Here is an 18,940-nt window from a genome sequence, read left to right on the forward strand (position 1 = left end):
TCAGCTCTGATCTCCAGCATCTGCAGACCTCACTTTCTCCTGTTGGTGAGTTTAGCCTGAGAGTTGCAATGCTTCAAACAAGGGGAATAATTGAGACGGTGGAACGTTCACGGTAACCTTGGCTGGTATGGGAATCAGACTTATGTTAGTGATACCACTCTGCATTGCGAGCCAGCAATCCAACCATAGAGTCATAGAGATGTACAGCACAGAAACAGACCCTTCAGTCCAACTTGTCCATGCCAACCAGATACCCTAGGTTGAAACTTTATTGCTGGAACAGCACAGCAGGTCAGGCAGCATCCAGGGAACAGGAGATTCGACGTTTCGGGCACAGGCCCTTCTTCAGGAATGAGCAGAGAGTGTTCAGCAGGAGAAGATAAAAGGTAGGGAGGAGGGAGTTGGAAATGTGATAGGTGGAAAGAGGTCAAGGTGAGGGTGATAGGTCGGAGTAGGATGGAGGCGGAGAGGTCAAGAAGAAGACTGCAGGTCAGGAAGGCGGTGCCGGGCTGGAGGGATCCGGCTGAGACAAGGTGGGGGGAGGGGGGATGAAGAAACTGGTGAAGTCCAAGTTCATCCCCTGCGGTTGGAGGGTTCCCAGTCGGAAGATAAGACGCTCCTCCTCCGACCGTCGGGTTGTTGTGGTTTGGCGGTGGAAGAGTCCAATGACCTGCATATCCTCGGTGGAGTGGGAGGGGGAGTTGAAATGCTGTGCCACAGGTTGGTTGGGTTGGTTCGTCCGGGTGGCCCAGAGGTGCTCTCTGAATCGCTCCGCAAGTAGGCGGCCTGTCTCCCCAATATAGAGGAGGCCACACCGGCTGCAGCGGATGCAGTAGATGATGTGGGTGGAGGTGCAGGTGAATCTGTGGCGGATATGGAAGTTTCCCTTGGGGCCTTGGAGAGAAGTGAGGGGGGAGGTGTGGGCGCAAGTGTTGCACCTCCTGCGGTTGCAAGGGAAGGTGCCGGGAGTGGTGGTTGGGTCGGTGGGGGGTGTGGATCTGACAAGGGAGTCGCGGAGGGAGTGGTCTCTACGGAAAGCTGATAGGGGAGGGGAGGGAAATATATCCTTGGTGCTGGGGTCTGTTTGGAGGTGGCGAAAGTGACGGCGGATGATGCGCTGTACATGGAGATTGGTGGGGTGGTAGGTGAGGACCAGTGGGGTTCTGTCCTGGTGGCGGTTGGAGGGGCGGGGCTCAAGGGCGGAGGAGCGGGAAGTGGAGGAGATGCGGTGGAGGGCACCGTCGACCACGTCGGGGGGGAAATTGCGGTCCTTGAAGAAGGAGGCCATCTGTGTAGTACGTCCAACCACAACAACCCGACGGTCGGAGGAGGAGCGTCTTATCTTCCGACTGGGAACCCTCCAACCGCAGGGGATGAACTTGGACTTCACCAGTTTCTTCATCCCCCCTCCCCCCACCTTGTCTTAGCCGGATCCCTCCAGCCCGGCACCGCCTTCCTGACCTGCCGTCTTCTTCTTGACCTCTCCGCCTCCATCCTACTCCGACCTATCACCCTCACCTTGACCTCTTTCCACCTATCACATTTCCAACTCCCCTCCTCCAAGTCCCTCCTCCCTACCTTTTATCTTCTCCTGCTGAACACTCTCTGCTCATTCCTGAAGAAGGGCCTGTGCCCGAAACGTCGAATCTCCTGTTCCCTGGATGCTGCCTGACCTGCTGTGCTGTTCCAGCAATAAAGTTTCAACTTTGATCTCCAGCATCTGCAGACCTCACTTTCTCCAACCAGATACCCTAACCTAATCCAGTCCCATTTGCCAGTACTTGGCCCTCTAAACCCTTCCTATTCATATACCCATCCAATTGCCTTTTAAATGCTGTAATTGTACTAGCCTCCACCATTTTCTCTGGCAGCTCATTACATACACCAACCACCTTCTATGTGAAAATGTTGTTCCTTAGGTTCCTTTTAATTTTTTTCCCCTCTCTCCGTAAACATATACCCTCTAGTTCTGGACTCCCCCACCCAAGGGAAAAGACTTTCTATTTATCCTATCCATGCCCCTCATGGTTTATAAACCTCTATAAGGTTACCCCTTAACCTCCGATGCTCCAGGGAAAACCGGCCCAGCCCATTCAATCTCTCCCTATAAGCTCAAATCCTCCACCCATGGTGACATCCTTGCAAATCTTTTCTGAACCTTTTCAAGTTTCACAACATCCTTCCAATAGGAAGGAGACCAGAATTGTGCACAGTATTCCAAAAGGGGCCTAATCAATGTCCTGTACAGCCTCAACATGACATTCCAACCCCAATGTTCAGTGCTCTGACCAATAAAGGAAAGCATACCAAATGCCACTTTCACTATCCTATCTACCTGTGACTCCACTTACAAGGAGTTATGAACCTGCACTCCAAGGTCTCTTTGTTCAGCAACACTTCCCAGGATCTTGCCATTAAGTGTCTAAGTCCTGCTCTGATCTGCCTTTCCAAAATGCATCACCTCAAATTTATCTAAATTAAATTCCATCTGTCATTCAGCCCATTAGCTCACATAAGCAAACCCATCCTGCTACTGATACAGTAGACACTGGGTAACTACATTCCTGTGTAGGGCTTAAGCTCGAATCGTCAATTCTCCTGTTCCTTGCTACTGCCTGACCAGCTAGCTGCAGAAGAGCCAGCAATAGGCAAAGGTTGAAATAAATGATCTTTATGGTGGAGAGAATCTTTGGTTGACAGCTCATGGTTAAATACAAAACCACAAATTCGTGCCTAACATTCTAATTTCTGCACTCTTCAATCTAGATATTGACTTCAGTTAGTATTCTTGTGAAAACGAATGAGTTGGCTTTTGCATAATATCAGAGATTTTGTGACATGTTTTTAACTGCTTCATCCAATCAATCAGCCTTTTATCATTAATATGTTGACAAATTATTTAAAAATAACATTTTCTTAAAAAATACAGATATCTTAAATTAACCCCAGAGTTTCCCCAAGTAGAGGTCTGGATCCCAAACGGGGCAACAAGCTGAAGTTTAGGGGTCACATACTGCAGGGGAACTCAGACTGAGTTATTATAGCTGTGCTTCTAATAGAAAGGCCCCCTATCTATCCCAACTCTGACAGGTCCCCGCGCACACACACCCCTTCCCACCCCACCACCAACTTGCATTTTTCATGACATGCACAAGGTGGTGGTTGTGAGAGAGTGAATGTTTGTGTTACATTGAGCTCCGCCCAATCCGATAATGTCTTTCAGTGGAGACTATTGAATTCTGTACAAGCGTCCAAAAGAAGCAGATGCATTCTGTACAGATTCCTTAGTAATAATGAATGGCTAGTAAATTATACTGTATCTTTTGCTGTCATGCAATAAACCACTTTATTATTTAGGACATAGAGTCATAAAGATGTACAGCATGGAAACAGAACCTTCGGTCCAACCTGTCCATGTCGACCAGATATCCCAACCCAATCTAGACCCACCTGTCGGCACCTGGCCTATATCCCTCCAAACCCTTCATATACCCATCCAAATGCCTCTTAAATGTTGCAATTGTACCAGCCTCCACCACATCCTCTGGCAGCTCATTCCATACACGTACCACCCTCTGTGTGAAAAAGTTGCCCCTTAGGTCTCAACTCAAAATTCACATGAAGTAAAACAGAAGGACTGTGGAAGCCCTTTGTTACGTGTGCCTCTTCTGTTTAGACTTGCTTGCAGACTACCGTCTACCATTGTAATTATGCTGTCCCTAAACTCAGCATAGGGAAAGGGTGATGATAAAAGAGTTGAACGGAGGATTAATTCCTATTTTTAAGAGTATAAGGTGGATCATCAATGTAATTTTGATTTTCTACATTTCCGTTCTCTGCAAGATTCCATTAATTGATAGGTTTTTTTTGTTACATTGTCCCATGAGAGGCTGTTTAACCTCATTTTGATTGATTAAATTGAAAGGAAGATTGGGTGCCTCCCCCAGAGTTTGTCACAAATATACAGAGAAAGCCTGTTGAATATTTCTGGGACTAAAAGCAACACTGGATCATTGCTGAAGTACTGAGTGTCCCCTTTGCATGGGGGTGAGTGGAGGTGGTCAGGCATTGGTGTGCCATCACATCAGAGAGTGATTTTTCCACCTTCGGACCCTTATGTTGAGCCTCCTTCAAGAAGATGCACCCTGAGAACATATTTCTTCCATGAGATGCATGGACTCAATTACAACGTGCAATTCCTTTTCATGGAATAGTCATATCCTAAGACCTTTATCCAGGAATTAGCTGTCTTCCATGGGAATATTAGATTAGATTAGATTCCCTACAGTGTGGAAACAAGCCCTTCGGCTCAACCAGTCCACATCGACCCCTCTGAAGAGTAACCCACCCAGACCCATTTCCCTCTGACTAATGCACCTTGCACTACGGGAAATTTTGCATGGCCAATTCACCTGGCCTGCACATCTTTGGACTGTGGGAGGAAACTGGAGCACCCATGCAGACACTGGGAGAAACTTCACACTGTCAGTCTTCCGAGGCTGGAATCGAACCTGGGACCCTGGTGCCGAGAGGCAGCAATGCTAACCACTGAGCCACCGTGCCATGATCAAGGTTTAGGACCTGATCAAGATTTGGGACATAATCAACTCTCACCAGCGCTATCTCCCTGCAGCAGTGATGGATATTATATGGGAGCCTCTACTCATGAACTAGTTCCTCTGTCATCGAGTCATAGAGTCCTACAGCCTGGAGGTAGACCCTTCGGCCCAAACTGGTCCATGCCAACCAAAATGTCATCAATGCTAAGCCCATTTCCCTGCACTTGGCCCATATCCTCTAAACCTTTCCTATCCATATATTTGTCCAAATGCCTTTTAAAATGTTGTTAATATACCTGCTTCAACCACTTCTGCTGGCAGCTCATTCCATGTGCATACCACCCTTTGTATAAAAAAGCTACTCCTCAGGTTCTCTTTTATTCTTTCCCCTCTAGCCATAAATTGATGCTCTCCAGTCCTTGATTTCCCAAACCTGAGAAAACTTCACCCTATCCATGCCTCTCATACACTTCTATAAGGTCCCCCCTCAGTCTTCTACACTCTTTAAAAAAAAAACTTGCCAGCTTTTCCAACCACTCCCTATTTTCCTGCAGTCTTTTCAGTTTAATAACATCCTTCCTATGGCAAGGTGACCAAAACTGAACATAATACTCTAAGTGTGGCCTCACCAATGTCCAGTACAACTGCACCATAACTTCCCAACTTCTATAAGCCCTGACTGATGAAGGCCAGTGTGCCATACGCCTTTACTGCCCTGTCTACCTGTGACAACTTTTCAGAGAACTGTGCATCTGAACTCCAAGGTCCCTCTGCTCCACTACACTCTTTCAGGCCCTACTATTCACCATGAAACTCCTACCTTGATGCTGTCAGATTTGATTTGACTTTCCAAAATGCAAGACCTCACACTTATTTATATCAAACTCCATTTGCCATTTCTTGACCCACTTCCCCAGCTGATCAAGGTCCTACTGCAATTGAGAACCTTCCTCACTGTCCACAATATATCCTATTTTAGTGTCATCTGCAAACTTACTAATCATACCTTGTACATTCTCATCCAAACCATTGATATAGATAACTAACAACAACGTGCCCAGCACTCCACTGTCAGTTGAGTTATCACTGGATGGTGGAATAGAGGGCTCAGGATGCTGGGCTGATGTTTTGGAAGGTGGAGAAGTGGGCTGAATAATGCCACACAATTGGCTGAGAGGGCCTGAGCCATCGGCATCCTCCTGAGCAATCTAAGGGAATTTCCCCTCATGCCCTTCAACAGCACAGAGGTGTTTCCTGTATGGTCTGCTGCTCAGAAACACCATGGTGTGACATTCTACTATCTGGCAACAGATATTTCTAATGGAGTGCCCTCTACAAAGGGGTCCTCCCCTTTTCCATCAAGTAACTGGGTGGAGAATGCAGCAGTCTCATGTAACAGTAGGTCAGTTAAGTTCACTGAATGCAAGGCCACATATCATTTTGTGGCCTGGGGGAAACCGAATTTCATTCTTCTGTTGAATGTGTTCATTTGCAGCCCCTCTTTAGTTTTTTGAAAGGGAGATTTTTAAATTTCTGGCTGTGCTTCAGCCTCATGCTTCAGATCAATGGGGCACCCCACACAGGGAAGGATGGGCAGGTCAGAGGGCTTCCTCATGGTCATAGTCCTGGGCCTGGACCTGGCCACAATGACCATTAGCAGGTTCAGGCAGCAGATTGAATGTTTTTGTTATAGTGCACCACCATGGTTTGTATAATCTTATTAAAATGTTGTTTAAGAGTAGAAAAGAAGGTTGGTGACAGTGAATGATCCAAATTAGAATATCATATGCTGACAACGGTGAGGATATTTTTTTGTTTATTCATTCACAAGATAAGAGCATCACAGGTCGGCCAGCATTTTTTGCCCATCCCGAATTGTCCAGAGAGAGGTTAAGTGTCATCCACGTTGCTGTGGGTCTGGAGTCACATGTAGGCCAGCTCAAGGAAGGAAGGCAAATTCCTTTCCCTAAAGGGTGTTTGACAACCAGATATTTTTCTCATCATAATCAGCAATGGTTTTATAGTCAGCATTAGACTCTTATTTCCAGATTATTATTGAATTCAAATTCTACCATTGCAGAATTTGAACCTGGGTCCCCAGACATTACTGGGATCTCTTGGTTAATATACCACGAGGCCATTACCTAGTCTAAAATCTGAAAAGTACAACAGGAATGACAATTTTCAAGCCTCAATTGGAAAACAAGTTTGGAAAGTACTGACTTTTTTGCAAAGATCTAACAGAAGGGTACATGAGATTAATCTGTGATGCCTAGGCATTACAAGAAAATTTTAGAGGGCTAGCAATACTGGGAAGCGAAAGTGATTGGCTTTACAGAGCCAAGACTTAACCTACAAAACAGAATTGGATAAATCCTTTGATGAGAAACAAAATTGCAGAGCTATGAGTCAAAAATAAGAAAATTCAAGCTCTGAGCAAGGAAAAAAGTTAAGAGATTCTACCCACTTTACTGTATATATCAGAAACCCAAACAATACTTAAAGATCTGTCTTTGAAATGAGGATGTTAGGATATGTGCTTAAAATTCCATATATAGTCAAGTGAAGGGCTGGTTGAAAATGTAGGGTGAAAAAGAACCTCAAAAAGTGACATTTAGGAAAGAAAATGTCACTATTTTTGCCAGTTGATCAGAACTGATAAACAGCAGGGATCTCTCCTGAGGGAACCTGACAGTGAATGCTGCTTCCCCTTATGGGAGAAACAAAGATTAGAAGATATTCTTACAAATAAGGGGTCTACAAAATAAGATGATCATGAAGAATCTTTTCTTTCAGAGGCTCTTTAATCTGTAAAATTCTTTTATCAAGGGAGCAGTGTAGGCAGAGTCATTGAATATTCCTTTAAGTTCAAATACAACACGATGTGGACAACATCCAGTCTTGGACTGACAAGTGGCAAATTACATTCACCCCACACAAATGCCAGGCTATGACCATCACCAATAAAAGACGATCTAATCATCACCCCTGGACATTCAATGGTGTTAACATCACTGGTGCCCCCACTATCAACTTTCTGGACTCACCACATAAACACAGTGGCTACAAGAGCAAGTCAGAGGCTAGGAATACTGTGGTGAGTAACTCACCTCATGACTCAGCAAAGTCTGTCCATCAAGGCATATGCCAGGAGTGTGATGAAATAACCTCCACCTTCCTGGGGGATGGGTGCAATTCCAATAACATGCAAGAAGATTGACAAAGTCCAGGACAAAGCAGTCTACCTGATTGGAATTTCATCCACAAGTATCCACACCCTGCACCATTGTTACTCAGGAGCAGAGATGTGTACTATGTACAAGGTACACTGTAGCAAATCACCAAAGATCCTCTAGCAGCATCTTCCAAACCCATGGCCATTTCTATCTAGAAGGACAAGGGCAGCAAGTACATGAGAACATCACCACCTTCAAGTTCCTTTCCAATCTACTCACCATCCTGATTTAGAAATATATTACTGTTCCTCCACTTGCTAGGTCAAAATCCTGGAATTCCCTCCCTAATGGCATTGTGGGTCAACTCAGTAGGTGAACTGCAGCAGTTCAAGAAGGCAGCTCACCACCACCTTTGCAAAGGCAACTAGAGATGGGAAATAAATGCTGACCAACCAGTGATCCCCATATCCCACAAATGAATCAAAAAATGAGGTTGAATTAGGTAGATTTTTGGTTGGCAATAGAAGTTCAAGATTATCAGGGTAGACAGGAAAGTTGAATTAAACCAAAATCAGATTAGTGTGATAAAATTGTGCTGAGCCCAAGAAGGTCATTGTGGTTGTTGGAAATGAATCATCACAGTCCCGAGAAATCGCTGCAGAAGATCCTTTGAGCAATATTCCAGTCCCAAAAATCTTCTGTTGTTTCAGCAGTGACCTTCCTTCTGTCAGAGATGGAAGGTCAGAGATGGAGATGTTTGATGATAATTGCACAGTGTTCAGCATCAGTCGTGACTCCCCAGATACTAAAATAGTCCAACTCCATATGCACCAAGACCTGAACATCATCCATTTTTGGGCTGATAAGTCGAAAGTAACTTCTGTGCCACACAAGGCAATGTCACCAACAAGAGAATCTAACCTTTGTCCATTGATGTACAATGAGATTACTTTGTTGATTCTGCCAATATCGACATCATGGAAGTCATCACTGACCAGAAACTGAACCAGACAACCACATAAATAGTATCAAGTCAGAAATTGAGAGTTCTGCAGCAGGTAACTGATCCCAAAGCCAATCTACCACCTACAAGGTGCAAGTCAGGATGTGATGGAATACTTTCCACTTGCCTGGATGACTCCAGCTCCAATAACATTGAAGAGGTTTGACAACATTAAAAAAAAAGCAGCTTATGTGATTAACATTCTAACCAACAGTTTAAACATTCACTCTCCACCATTCATGCTCAGTAGCAGCAGTGTGTACCATCTGCAAGATGTCATGCATCAACTCACCAAGGTTTCTACATCAACACCTTCCAAATCCAAGATCCCAACCATGTGGAAGGATAAGGGCAACAGATATATGGGGATACCATCCCCTACGACCTCCCCTCCAAGTCACAGTCCATCCTCACATGGAATTATATCACTGCTTTTTTACTGTAATTAGATCAGACTCCTGGCCTTTCTAGCAGGTATGTATACCTACACTAGCATACCAAAGAGGTTCACAAATAACTGAAGAATAGTTAGGGGTGGACAATAAAGGCTGACCATCTAGTCACATCCATATCATATGAATGAATAAAGTGGGGAAAGCTAAAAGGGCCAAATGAACAACTCCTGATCCTAATTCACGTATGTTCAGATGTTCCGGAGGACAAATAAACAGCAATGAAAAGAGGGGCCAACTTGGGCATATGCAATCACAATGTCATAGTGTGTTTACAGATGAGCAGCTGGAGATGTGCTCTGTCATGAATATAAAAATAATAAAATAATCTGTGGAGAGAGAAAACAGAGTTAACGTTTTGAGTCCAATGACCCTTTGTTCAGAACAGAGTTCTGATGAAGGGACTTGAAACGCTAACGCTGTTTTTCTCTGTACAGCTGTTTCCAGACCTGCTGAGTTTTTCCAGCGATTTGTGTTTGTGATCCAAGTCAAACTAGGATTACATGCAAGCAAGAGCATGGGAAAGGGCAGTGAATGTGAAACCCTCTAGCCCTCCACCTATGGGCTGAATGGCCTCCAGGACATGACTGGCTCCTGGTGACATCATCCCGTACATGAAGGTGTGGCCACGTTCGTGACGTTAAGGTCACGTGACATTTTTGGTGGAGTTGGGCTCTTCGAGGGCGTTAACAGCGGCGCTCGACCGGTCTAGGTCTAGGTCGCGGTAGGAAACTCCTGGATAAAGCGAGTGAGCTTTGGGCGGAGGTGAGTGTTATTTGAGAGTTACTCACCCTCCCGCTGTCGCCGATTCCGCTTTCTTTGCCGGGGCCAAAAAAGCCCCATGACCGCTAAATAGTGAACCCACGGAGACAGGTGATGTGGCGCCTGCGCAGTGGAGCGTAAGGGGTCATTATTTTGCAGCTCCCAGGGCCCGCCCAGCTGTCAGTGACCCAGGCCTCGGCTGCTGCTAGCAAGTGTCCAAAGGTGACATAAAAGGCAGGCAGCACCTCTTTATAACGTGTTAATAGCTGTGTTTCACACAGGGGAGGTCGTGAGAAGAGAGGAGCAAGAGGAAGGAACAAATTGAAATGTTGACAGTGATGGATTGCGATGGAGAATGGTTTAGGGAGGCCAGGAGGGGACCTGTCAACTCACTCAAAGAACTAAAGGTGCTGGAAATCTGAAACGCCAACAGAGATTGTTAGCAGCATCTGTGGAGAGAAGAGAGTTGACGTTTTGGGTCGAGTTATCCTTCACAACTATTTCTCCAGAAATTTCTATTTTTGATTTTGAATTCTGTGTTTGAACTCTGTGTGAGTTCAAGGGTAGAGGTAATAGCTAAGTAGTACTTAGTGCAGGATAAGAATTGGACTTTGAGGCTTGTTCAGAATCTTGATGAAGAGGTTTTGAAAGAAGCTGATTGGGTATGTGAGGATGTTCTGTAGCATACAGGATTGAGCTGTCTTGCCAATAAGACATGGCATTTGAAGCTTGCATAATCCAGTGTCTTGGGGTGGCAGCCTATGACTGTTATGTCTAACTACTGAATGTTTAAAAGGGAAATGAATTCTGAGAGCTAGTCTGTTCCAAGAGAGCATTTTTCTCAACAAAAATGTAATATAGTTGGAGCTACCAAGTTGCTAATACCTGTAGGTGTGGTCAATAATGATGTTGAATTAGCTCTATCAAAACATGACTCTTGTTTAACTTTTTCAGTTACTGTGGACCTCTTATTTCCAGTATTTATGATTTCTTTCAAATGTGATATTACATCACCTTAACCCTGACAATCCACTTAGATGTATTTATGGTGTGGTTAAATGACCAGCTGTTGAGTTGTATTTTACATTTTCAATTTTTTTCAAGGCATTTGTCTCTGGCTGGGGTAGTGTTTGTTGCTCATTCCTGATTGCCCTGCAGGACAAGTGATAGGCTGCTTTGGGAACCTCTGCAGTCCTTTGGGTGTAGCCATGCCAATAGTGGTGTTAGGGCGGCCTTTTCTAATGCCTTTAGTAAACATTTAAACATTTTATTATTTTTATTTTATATTTTTCTTATTTTTATTATTAATCCTTTAACAAAAGCCTCATTTTTGAAAGATGAATCATCCTTAACTTAAAGTCTTTTGTGATTCGTCATGAACAAGAAAAGGCTGTTTTCCACTGGCCTCCTAACTCAGCCTGTTTACAACCTCTGTAATGAACATGTCATTGCTACTAGTGAGGCAGATTGGAGCACATTTGAGTAGTTATGAATGTACTGTTGTAATTGGAACTGGAAAAATACCTTTTTGTTTTTTTTAATCCTCCAGAATATGGCACAGCTTCATGTGCAGTTGCATCTTTTTAGGAGTGTGACCATTGCTATAAAGATAAACGCATCACCAATCTAGTCAAAGCAAGGTTCCACAACTGGCAAGTGAATGATTGGTTTAATAACTTTTTTAGAAAGTTGTAGTTGAGGAAGGAATGCTGACAAGGAACCTGGAAAGGCATTGCTGCTATAATTTGAATAATTTGATGAGATTTTAGACATTCAGCTCAACGGGTAAATTTTCACGCAATCAGTAGCACAAATGGTGATGCTATACTGTGTCAGCCATACACTGGAGTATCAACTTAGATTGTTTGCTTGAATCCTAAAGTGGGCTTTGAACCAGGTGATTGACATTGGCTGAGTGGAACCAGACTTTCACCAGAGCAGGTAATTTAGTCTACCAAGCTGTGAATGCAGTGTCTTTTGTTTTTGTTAATCAAGTTGCAGTATTTTCTTGAGCTGGTCATCTAATGGGGTGAAGCTGCCTTTAGAAAAATGAGTGGTTTGGAAGTGTATTGCAAAGCAAAGTCTTGTTCTAAATTCAATGTGGGGTATTGCCTCAATGCAGTCTGCTCTTTTCAGCGAGTTGAAAGGACATCTGCAAGGACATCCCACTGAAGTCAGTGGAATGTTCCTGTATTTCTAGATGTATTTCAGGGTGTGTCATGCAGTGTGAACTGCTAGGTGAAAGTAGCTGCAGTTTTATTTTCAAAATTGTTAATGATCACATTCCTGGTCTCTGAATTCATCAGTAAATTACATGATCCTGTTTTATGAATACACCACAAACAATTGAGATAAAGAAAAACTTTCTTCCTTTATTTTCACTCTGTGAAAGGGCCTTCTGCCGTGTTGTTTGATTTTACAATATAGCTGAGCCCAATTCTACCTACCTTGATGTGTATACTTAACAGTAAATTTCATAAAAATCTAAATTCTCATTTAGAATCATTAATGACTCATGTTTTCATTGGCTAATTTGGCACAGATTGTGAATTGAACTGATATTTTAAAATTTTAAATTACAAAGGAATGCAAAAATGCAATCACAGTCAAGGTAGTGACGCAGACCATAAATCTGACGGATGTGCCCTGTCAGCAGCAAATTACCAAGCTATCACTTGTCTAATTAAATTGTAGTGTGGTCCTGTCCACATTTAGATTGAACTTTCACTTTCTATTCACAATTGAGTGCTGCGTAAATATAAGCTATAGACGGTAACCAGCTGAATTTTTCAATTGCAAGTTCCTTCATTTTATTACAACAGGATATGGCGCTGTCAGTTGGAGTTATTTTATACAGTTTTGGAATTGTAGCACTTGTGAGTTCCAAGCATACAGCTATTTGCACATTAGTTTAAAAATAAGAAAAGAGAATCTGTGGCAGTTTAACCATAGTGATGGGTTCATGATGGCAATGGGGCATAGAAGTTGGACTAGGTAAAATTGCTCTGGCAGCGTGCCAACACTTCCTAAAGTGGCAAAATGGCAGCCTCCTATATAATATCCAAGGCGGCATGGTGGTTCAGTGGTGAGCACTGCCTCCTCACAGCACCAGGGACCTGGGTTCAATTCCACCCTCTGGCCACTGTGTGGAGTTTGCATTTTCTCCCTGTGTCCATGTGGGTTTCCTCCCACAGTCCAAAAATGAGCAGATTAGGTGGATTGGCCATGCTACATTGCTAATAGAGCGCAGGGAATTACAGGTGAGGTGAATTAGCTATGGGAAATGCAGGATTACAGGAATAGTGTTGGTGGGGCAGTACCAGATGCTCTTCAGATGGGTGGTGTGGACTTGATGGGCAGAATGGCCTGCTTCCACGCTGTAGGGATTTTACTACAACCATTCTAAATGTATCATCTGTTGCTGTGTGGTGGACTTTCATTTTGTTTATTCCAGGTTAACACCACCTGTGGACTTCATTTCCAGTTATGGAGTTTAGTTTCCTATTTTCTCAGAATAAAACAATCGAGTCAATAGACACAGATAGTCTTGGTTTTAGAAAGAAATTTCATTGCATCTTTCACAGCATTGACATTTTTGCACTAAATTGCATACAAATATTGGAACACTGCATTCAATTCTGGTCTCCCTCCTGGAGGAAGGAAGTTGTTCGAGTTCAGAAAAGATTTACAAGGATGTTGCCAGGGTTGGAGGGTTTGAGCCAGAGGGAGAGGCTGAAAAGGCAGAGGCTATTTTCCTTTGAGCATCGGAGGTTAAGGGGTGACTGTGTAGAGGTTTATAAAATCATGAGGGGCATGTTTATGGTGAATAGCCAAGGTCTTTTCCCTGCGATAGGGAAATCGAAAGCTGGGGAAGATTAAGTTTTTAAATCTTTCCCCACTCACCTTTAAAAGGAACTGAAGCGGCAACGTTTTCACACAAAGGGAGCTGTGTATATGGGATGAGCTGCCACAGGAAGTGGTGGAAGCTGGTACAATGGGAGAAAGTGAGGACTACCAATGCTGGAGATCAGAGTCAAAATGTGTGGTGCTGGAAAAGCACAGCTGGTCAGGTAGTATCCTGAGCAGGAGCGTTGGTGTATCTAGCATGAGCCCTTCATCAGGAATGTGGGGGAGGCCCAAGAGGATTGAGAAATAAATGGAAGGGGGAATGGGGCTAGGGGTAAAGTGGTTGAGAATGCGATAGATAGATGAAGGTGATTGGTTGGAATGGAGAGTGGAGCGGATTGGTGGGAAAGAAGATGGATAGGTAGGACAGTTCAAGAGCGTTGTGCCGAATTGGAGGGTTAGATCTGAGATAAGGTGGGGGGAGGGGAAATGAGGAAACTAGTGAAATCAACATTGACCATGTGGTTGGAGGGTCCCAAGGAGGAAGATGAGGCATTCATCCTCCAGGTGTTGGGTTTGGTGGTGGAGGAGGCCCAGGACTTGCATGTCCTTGGCGGCGTGGGAGGGTGAGTTGAAGTGTTCAGTCACAGGGGTTGTTTAGTGCGTGTAGCCCAGAGATGTTCTCTGAAACGTTCCGCAAGTTGGCATCCTGGCTTCCCAATGTAGAGGAGCAACAAACATAGTAGATGACGTGTGTGGAGGTGCAGCAAAATCACTGCTGGATGTGGAAGGCTCCTTTGGGGCCTTGGATGGAAGTGAGGGAGGAGGTGTGGGTGCAGGTTTTACATCTCTTGCAGTAGGCAAGGGAAGGTGTTGGGAGTGGTCGGTGGCTGGGTGGGGGTGCATGGATCTAACGAGGGAGTTGCGGAGGGAACGGTCTCTGCAGAATGTAGGTAGGGGTGGGGAGGGAAATATATAAGGTGGTAGGAGCTGTTTGGAAGTGGTGGAGGATGATGCATTGTATCCAGATGTTGGTGGGGTGGAAGATGAGGACCGAGGCTTTCTGTCCTTGTTGCGATTGGAGGGGTGGGGTTCAAAGGTGGAGGTGCAGGAAGTGGAGGAGATATGCTGGAGGACATTGTGACCACATGTTTTAAAAAATTCTCAAGGTCAAGGACCAGGCTCGCAGGAAAGTAGTCTGACACAGAACAAACAGCCAAGAGGCGAGTCTGCTAGAATATAAGTGTTTTATTCCCCGCAGCGTCGCCACAACCAGGTCTCGTACTTACAACGGGTCTGGTTTATACTCACTCTACGTGTTACCGGAACTGGGAGCCGTCAGTTCTCGTAGAGCGGTTGCCAACAACCCACGCTCGGCGGTTAAACGCAACCCCGGAGCAGACTCTACCGAACTGGAGACTTTTCCAGCTGATATACTCTTTTCCAGATATAAACATTCATGTGAACAGCAGAGCAAGGCTAAAAAACACATTCCATTCTGGTTACATACAGATAAGAAGATTCACACGGGAAGGTGTATAATAAGATTCACACGGGACTAAGCGACACCTTCCATTTTCGGTTAGATTCACACATGTATTGGGACACAATTTTAACCCTTTCACCACATTCCACTGCTTGGCCCAATACATGTGTTGCATTATGATTCACACATGTATTGGGACATAATTTTACACCACACCACATGGGAAGGGAAATTACAGTCCTAGAAGAAGGATGCCATCTGAGATATTCTACAGTGGAATTGGTCCTCCTGGGAGCAGATGCAGTGGAGATGGAGGAATTGGGAGTAAGGGATAACGTTTTTACAGGAGGTAGGGTAGGAGGAGGTATAGTCCAGGTAGCTATGGGAGTGCATGTTGAGTCAGTCGCTGGAGATGGAGAGGTCTAGGAAGGGGAGGTAGGTGCCCAAGATGGTCCAGGTGAATTTGAGGTCAGGGTGGAAAGTGTTTGTGACGTTGATGAACTGTTCAACCTTCTTGTGGGAGCACAAGGTGGTGCAGATAGCCACTGATGTAGCGGAGGAAAAGTTGGGGAATGGTGACCAGTGTAGCTGCAGAAGATGGACTGTTCCACATACCCTACGAAGAGGCAAGCATACCTGGGGCCCGTGCAGGTGCCCATGACTATCCCTTTGGTCTGGAGGAAGTGGAAGATTCAAAGGAGAAATTGTTGAGAGCAAGGGCCAGTTCAGCCACTCGAATGTGTGTGTTGTTGGAAGTGTACTGGTAGGGTCAGCGGGAGCTGGTACAGTTACCACACTTAACTCATCTGGATGGGTATATCAATAGCAAGGGTTTAGAGTAATATGGGCTAAGTGCTGGCAAATGGGACTAGATAAATTTCGGATATCTGGTCAGCATGGTCGAGTTGGACCGATGGGTCTGTTTCCATATAAATGAAACTGGCACTTCAGCAAGCGACCGACATCACTTCATTATTTAGTTACTAAACACAACCTGTGTGTGCATGAATAACTGTCGCACAGCAAGAATTGTCTGGATTTTGTGGTTATCAGTGAAGCAAGAAGATGCACTGCTGACCTTGAAACAAGCTGCCTTCCAGGATTTCTTTTTTTCCCATTTCCTGACATTTTAAATCTGATTCTAGATTAGAGCAGTGCTGGAAAAGCACAGCAGGTCAAGCAGCATCCGAGTAACAGGAAAATCGACGTTTCGGGCAAAAGCCCTTCATTCCTGATGAAGGGCTTTTGCCCGAAACGTTGATTTTCCTGTTCTTCTGATGCTGCCTGTCCTGCTGTGCTTTTCCAGCACCACTCTAATCTAGACTCTGATCTCCAGCATCTGCAGTCCTCACTTTTGCCTAGTTTCAATCCGATGCCTAATCAGAGGATGTGTTGAGGTTCATTATGTCAGTGAACAGGTAAGCAAACAATCACGCTGAAATACTCTGGATGACAGCAAACTAGGAGATTAAAATCACATGACATCTTTTTAAATTTTCAGATGGTAAAATAGCTTACTGACTTTAGATGGAAGCTACACAATTATTTTTTGAATTCTTAATTTGTCCTTCTCTTAACCTTTTTGACAGAGAAATTTGGCATTACACAATTATGAAGATTAGCTTCTCTGAGCTAGAAAGTTTTTGTTAATACAGCAAGACTAAAGTATAAAAGTAGAAGTTCTGGTTAATTCAATTGATTTCACTTTGATTGCAGCCTGAGCGTTTCACTCTCAAATTGTGAAATCGCTGTCAGTGACTGAATTTCAATATTATTCCAGACAAACACAATTCCAGATGTCAGAATTAGTCAGTTTCATTGGAGTATTGCCAATGAATGTAGACAGTTTTACTATCACTTGTATTGCAAGACATGAGACGGTAAATACTACATTTATCCTTAAAACTTTTGGGATTCTTGTACAGCTGCAGTTAACAGTACAGCAACATGATCTGGTGATGGATCATGAATTCCTTTTCAAATGATTAATTTGCCATCTAATGCAGTAGCCACCTTGTATACAAAATCTTATGAGCAGCAGTGAATTATAAGTTCTCCACAGGATTATGGATAAAATGTTGACCAGAGCATGAGGGAAATCTATGATCTGCAGATAGTTTCATAGAACTGCTTTGAGAAGTTCCTACAGGGATCGGCTATCTGTGGGATTATCTGCTGCTTGGTGCTTTAATCTGTTAAAGCAGAGCTTCCCAAACTGGGTCATGACTGCGGGGGATGTTAAGAAATTTTGGGTTGCAAGCTCAGGTAGAAATGGAATTCTGATTTCTGACAGTTGTAAGGCCCCATTTAATTTTGTTTTAGTGGACATGGCCTAATGGGCTGTTGTAAGTCTGTGAGTTGTTAGGTATTTACTACTTTTTGTAGAAGGTCTGCTTAATCATCAACATTCTCTCGTTTTAATTACAACTTTTAATTTTCTGTAGGTGAATAGGATCAGAGATTCAATTTCATTGATGTAGGACCTTGGCGAGGCTATAATGACAAAACTACAGTTTTTGGTAGTGGTTCAGTTTGATTTCTGGAACTGAGGAGAGACTGAATAGTTTAAGCCTATATTCTCTGTAGTCTTGAAGAATGAAGGTGGACTCTGTGAAACATAAAATTCTTTGTTTTCTAGCGTAAATACTGAGAGGTTGATTTCCCAGGCTGGGAGTCAGAATTTTAAATCTTGGTCTCAGAATGAGTCAGCATTTGGAGTGAAGTGGGGAAGAGAAGTGGATGGATAGAACCATAGAATCATAGAGATGTATAGCATGGAAACCGACACTTCGGTCCAACTCGTCCATGCCGACTGGATATCCCAACCCAATCTAGTCCCACCTGCCAGCACCAGGCCCATATCCCTCCAAACCCTTCCTATTCATATACCCATCCAAATGCCTCTTAAATGTTGCAATTTTACCAGCCTCCACCATTTCCTCTGGCAGCTCATTCCATACCTGTATCACCCTCTGTAACAAAGCCTTGCTTTTTGTTCAACCTATTCTGTTTTAACTGGCTTTTTGAACTTAAAGTTTATCTATCATGTTCCTGGATATTTACCCTACTCTAATCCTTAGATTTACAGGAAGTGCTGACATTTCTGATCTCCCTGTTGCTCACTCTGGGTGAGAGCTGACTTTTTGTGCAGCAATGTCTTACGGACGAATTGAGGACAGTCGCTTCAACTACCACTCTCAACCTCAGGACTTCAATGCTCTCATTCAAACATGCAGTGCCAACATCCAGAAGATCTCACGGAATAGTAAGTTACAATTGTTCCACTGCAAGAATCTTGGAAAAAATTAATCTGAAATTTTTTGAGCTAAAGAGTCTGCTTGCATTAAGATTAGTTTACCTCTCCAACAAGTTAACTGGTTATCACAAATCTAAAAGATTATAATTATCTGTTCTGTGTATAATTTGTATAATTTCACATAATAACCCATATTGGGCTCTGACAAGTGCAAGAGGTTTTCCATTTTTGAGATGGTTGCTTTCCTGAGGCAGCAGTAAGTATCGATGGAGTCAGTGGATGGAAGGCTTGTTTGTATGATGCAATGGGCTGTGTTTATGACTCTCTGTAGTTTCTTGGCAGACTTGGGAAGAGCAGCTGCCATACCATATTGTGATGCATCCAGAAGGCTCTTTTCTAT

The 18,940-nt window shown here is 43.9% G+C and overlaps 1 protein-coding gene and 1 long non-coding RNA gene across 3 annotated transcripts in view; one reads left to right on the top strand and one right to left on the bottom strand.

Moving 5' to 3' along the window:
* The window catches only part of LOC122563509 (uncharacterized), a 45,829-nt gene extending 35,658 nt beyond the window's left edge, over positions 1-10,171 (bottom strand). The window contains exon 1 of the long non-coding RNA XR_006315622.2: positions 9,982-10,171. This is a non-coding gene — a long non-coding RNA (uncharacterized LOC122563509). The remainder of the gene's footprint in view (positions 1-9,981) is intronic.
* The window catches only part of stx12 (syntaxin 12), a 31,892-nt gene continuing 22,790 nt past the window's right edge, over positions 9,839-18,940 (top strand). Inside the window, exons 1-2 of one of the 2 annotated variants that reach the window (XM_043717308.2) lie at positions 9,839-9,955; positions 18,365-18,549. In XM_043717308.2, coding sequence (XP_043573243.1) covers positions 18,438-18,549 — 112 coding nt within the window. In that variant the 5' untranslated portion in view covers positions 9,839-9,955; positions 18,365-18,437. The remainder of the gene's footprint in view (positions 9,956-18,364; positions 18,550-18,940) is intronic. The other variant, XM_087976724.1, reaches the window with a different exon arrangement.

This window comes from Chiloscyllium plagiosum, unplaced genomic scaffold (genome assembly GCF_037043375.1).
Source record: "Chiloscyllium plagiosum isolate Xiang-an unplaced genomic scaffold, Cpla_swu_hap1 HiC_scaffold_30, whole genome shotgun sequence".
Lineage (NCBI taxonomy): Eukaryota > Metazoa > Chordata > Chondrichthyes > Orectolobiformes > Hemiscylliidae > Chiloscyllium > Chiloscyllium plagiosum.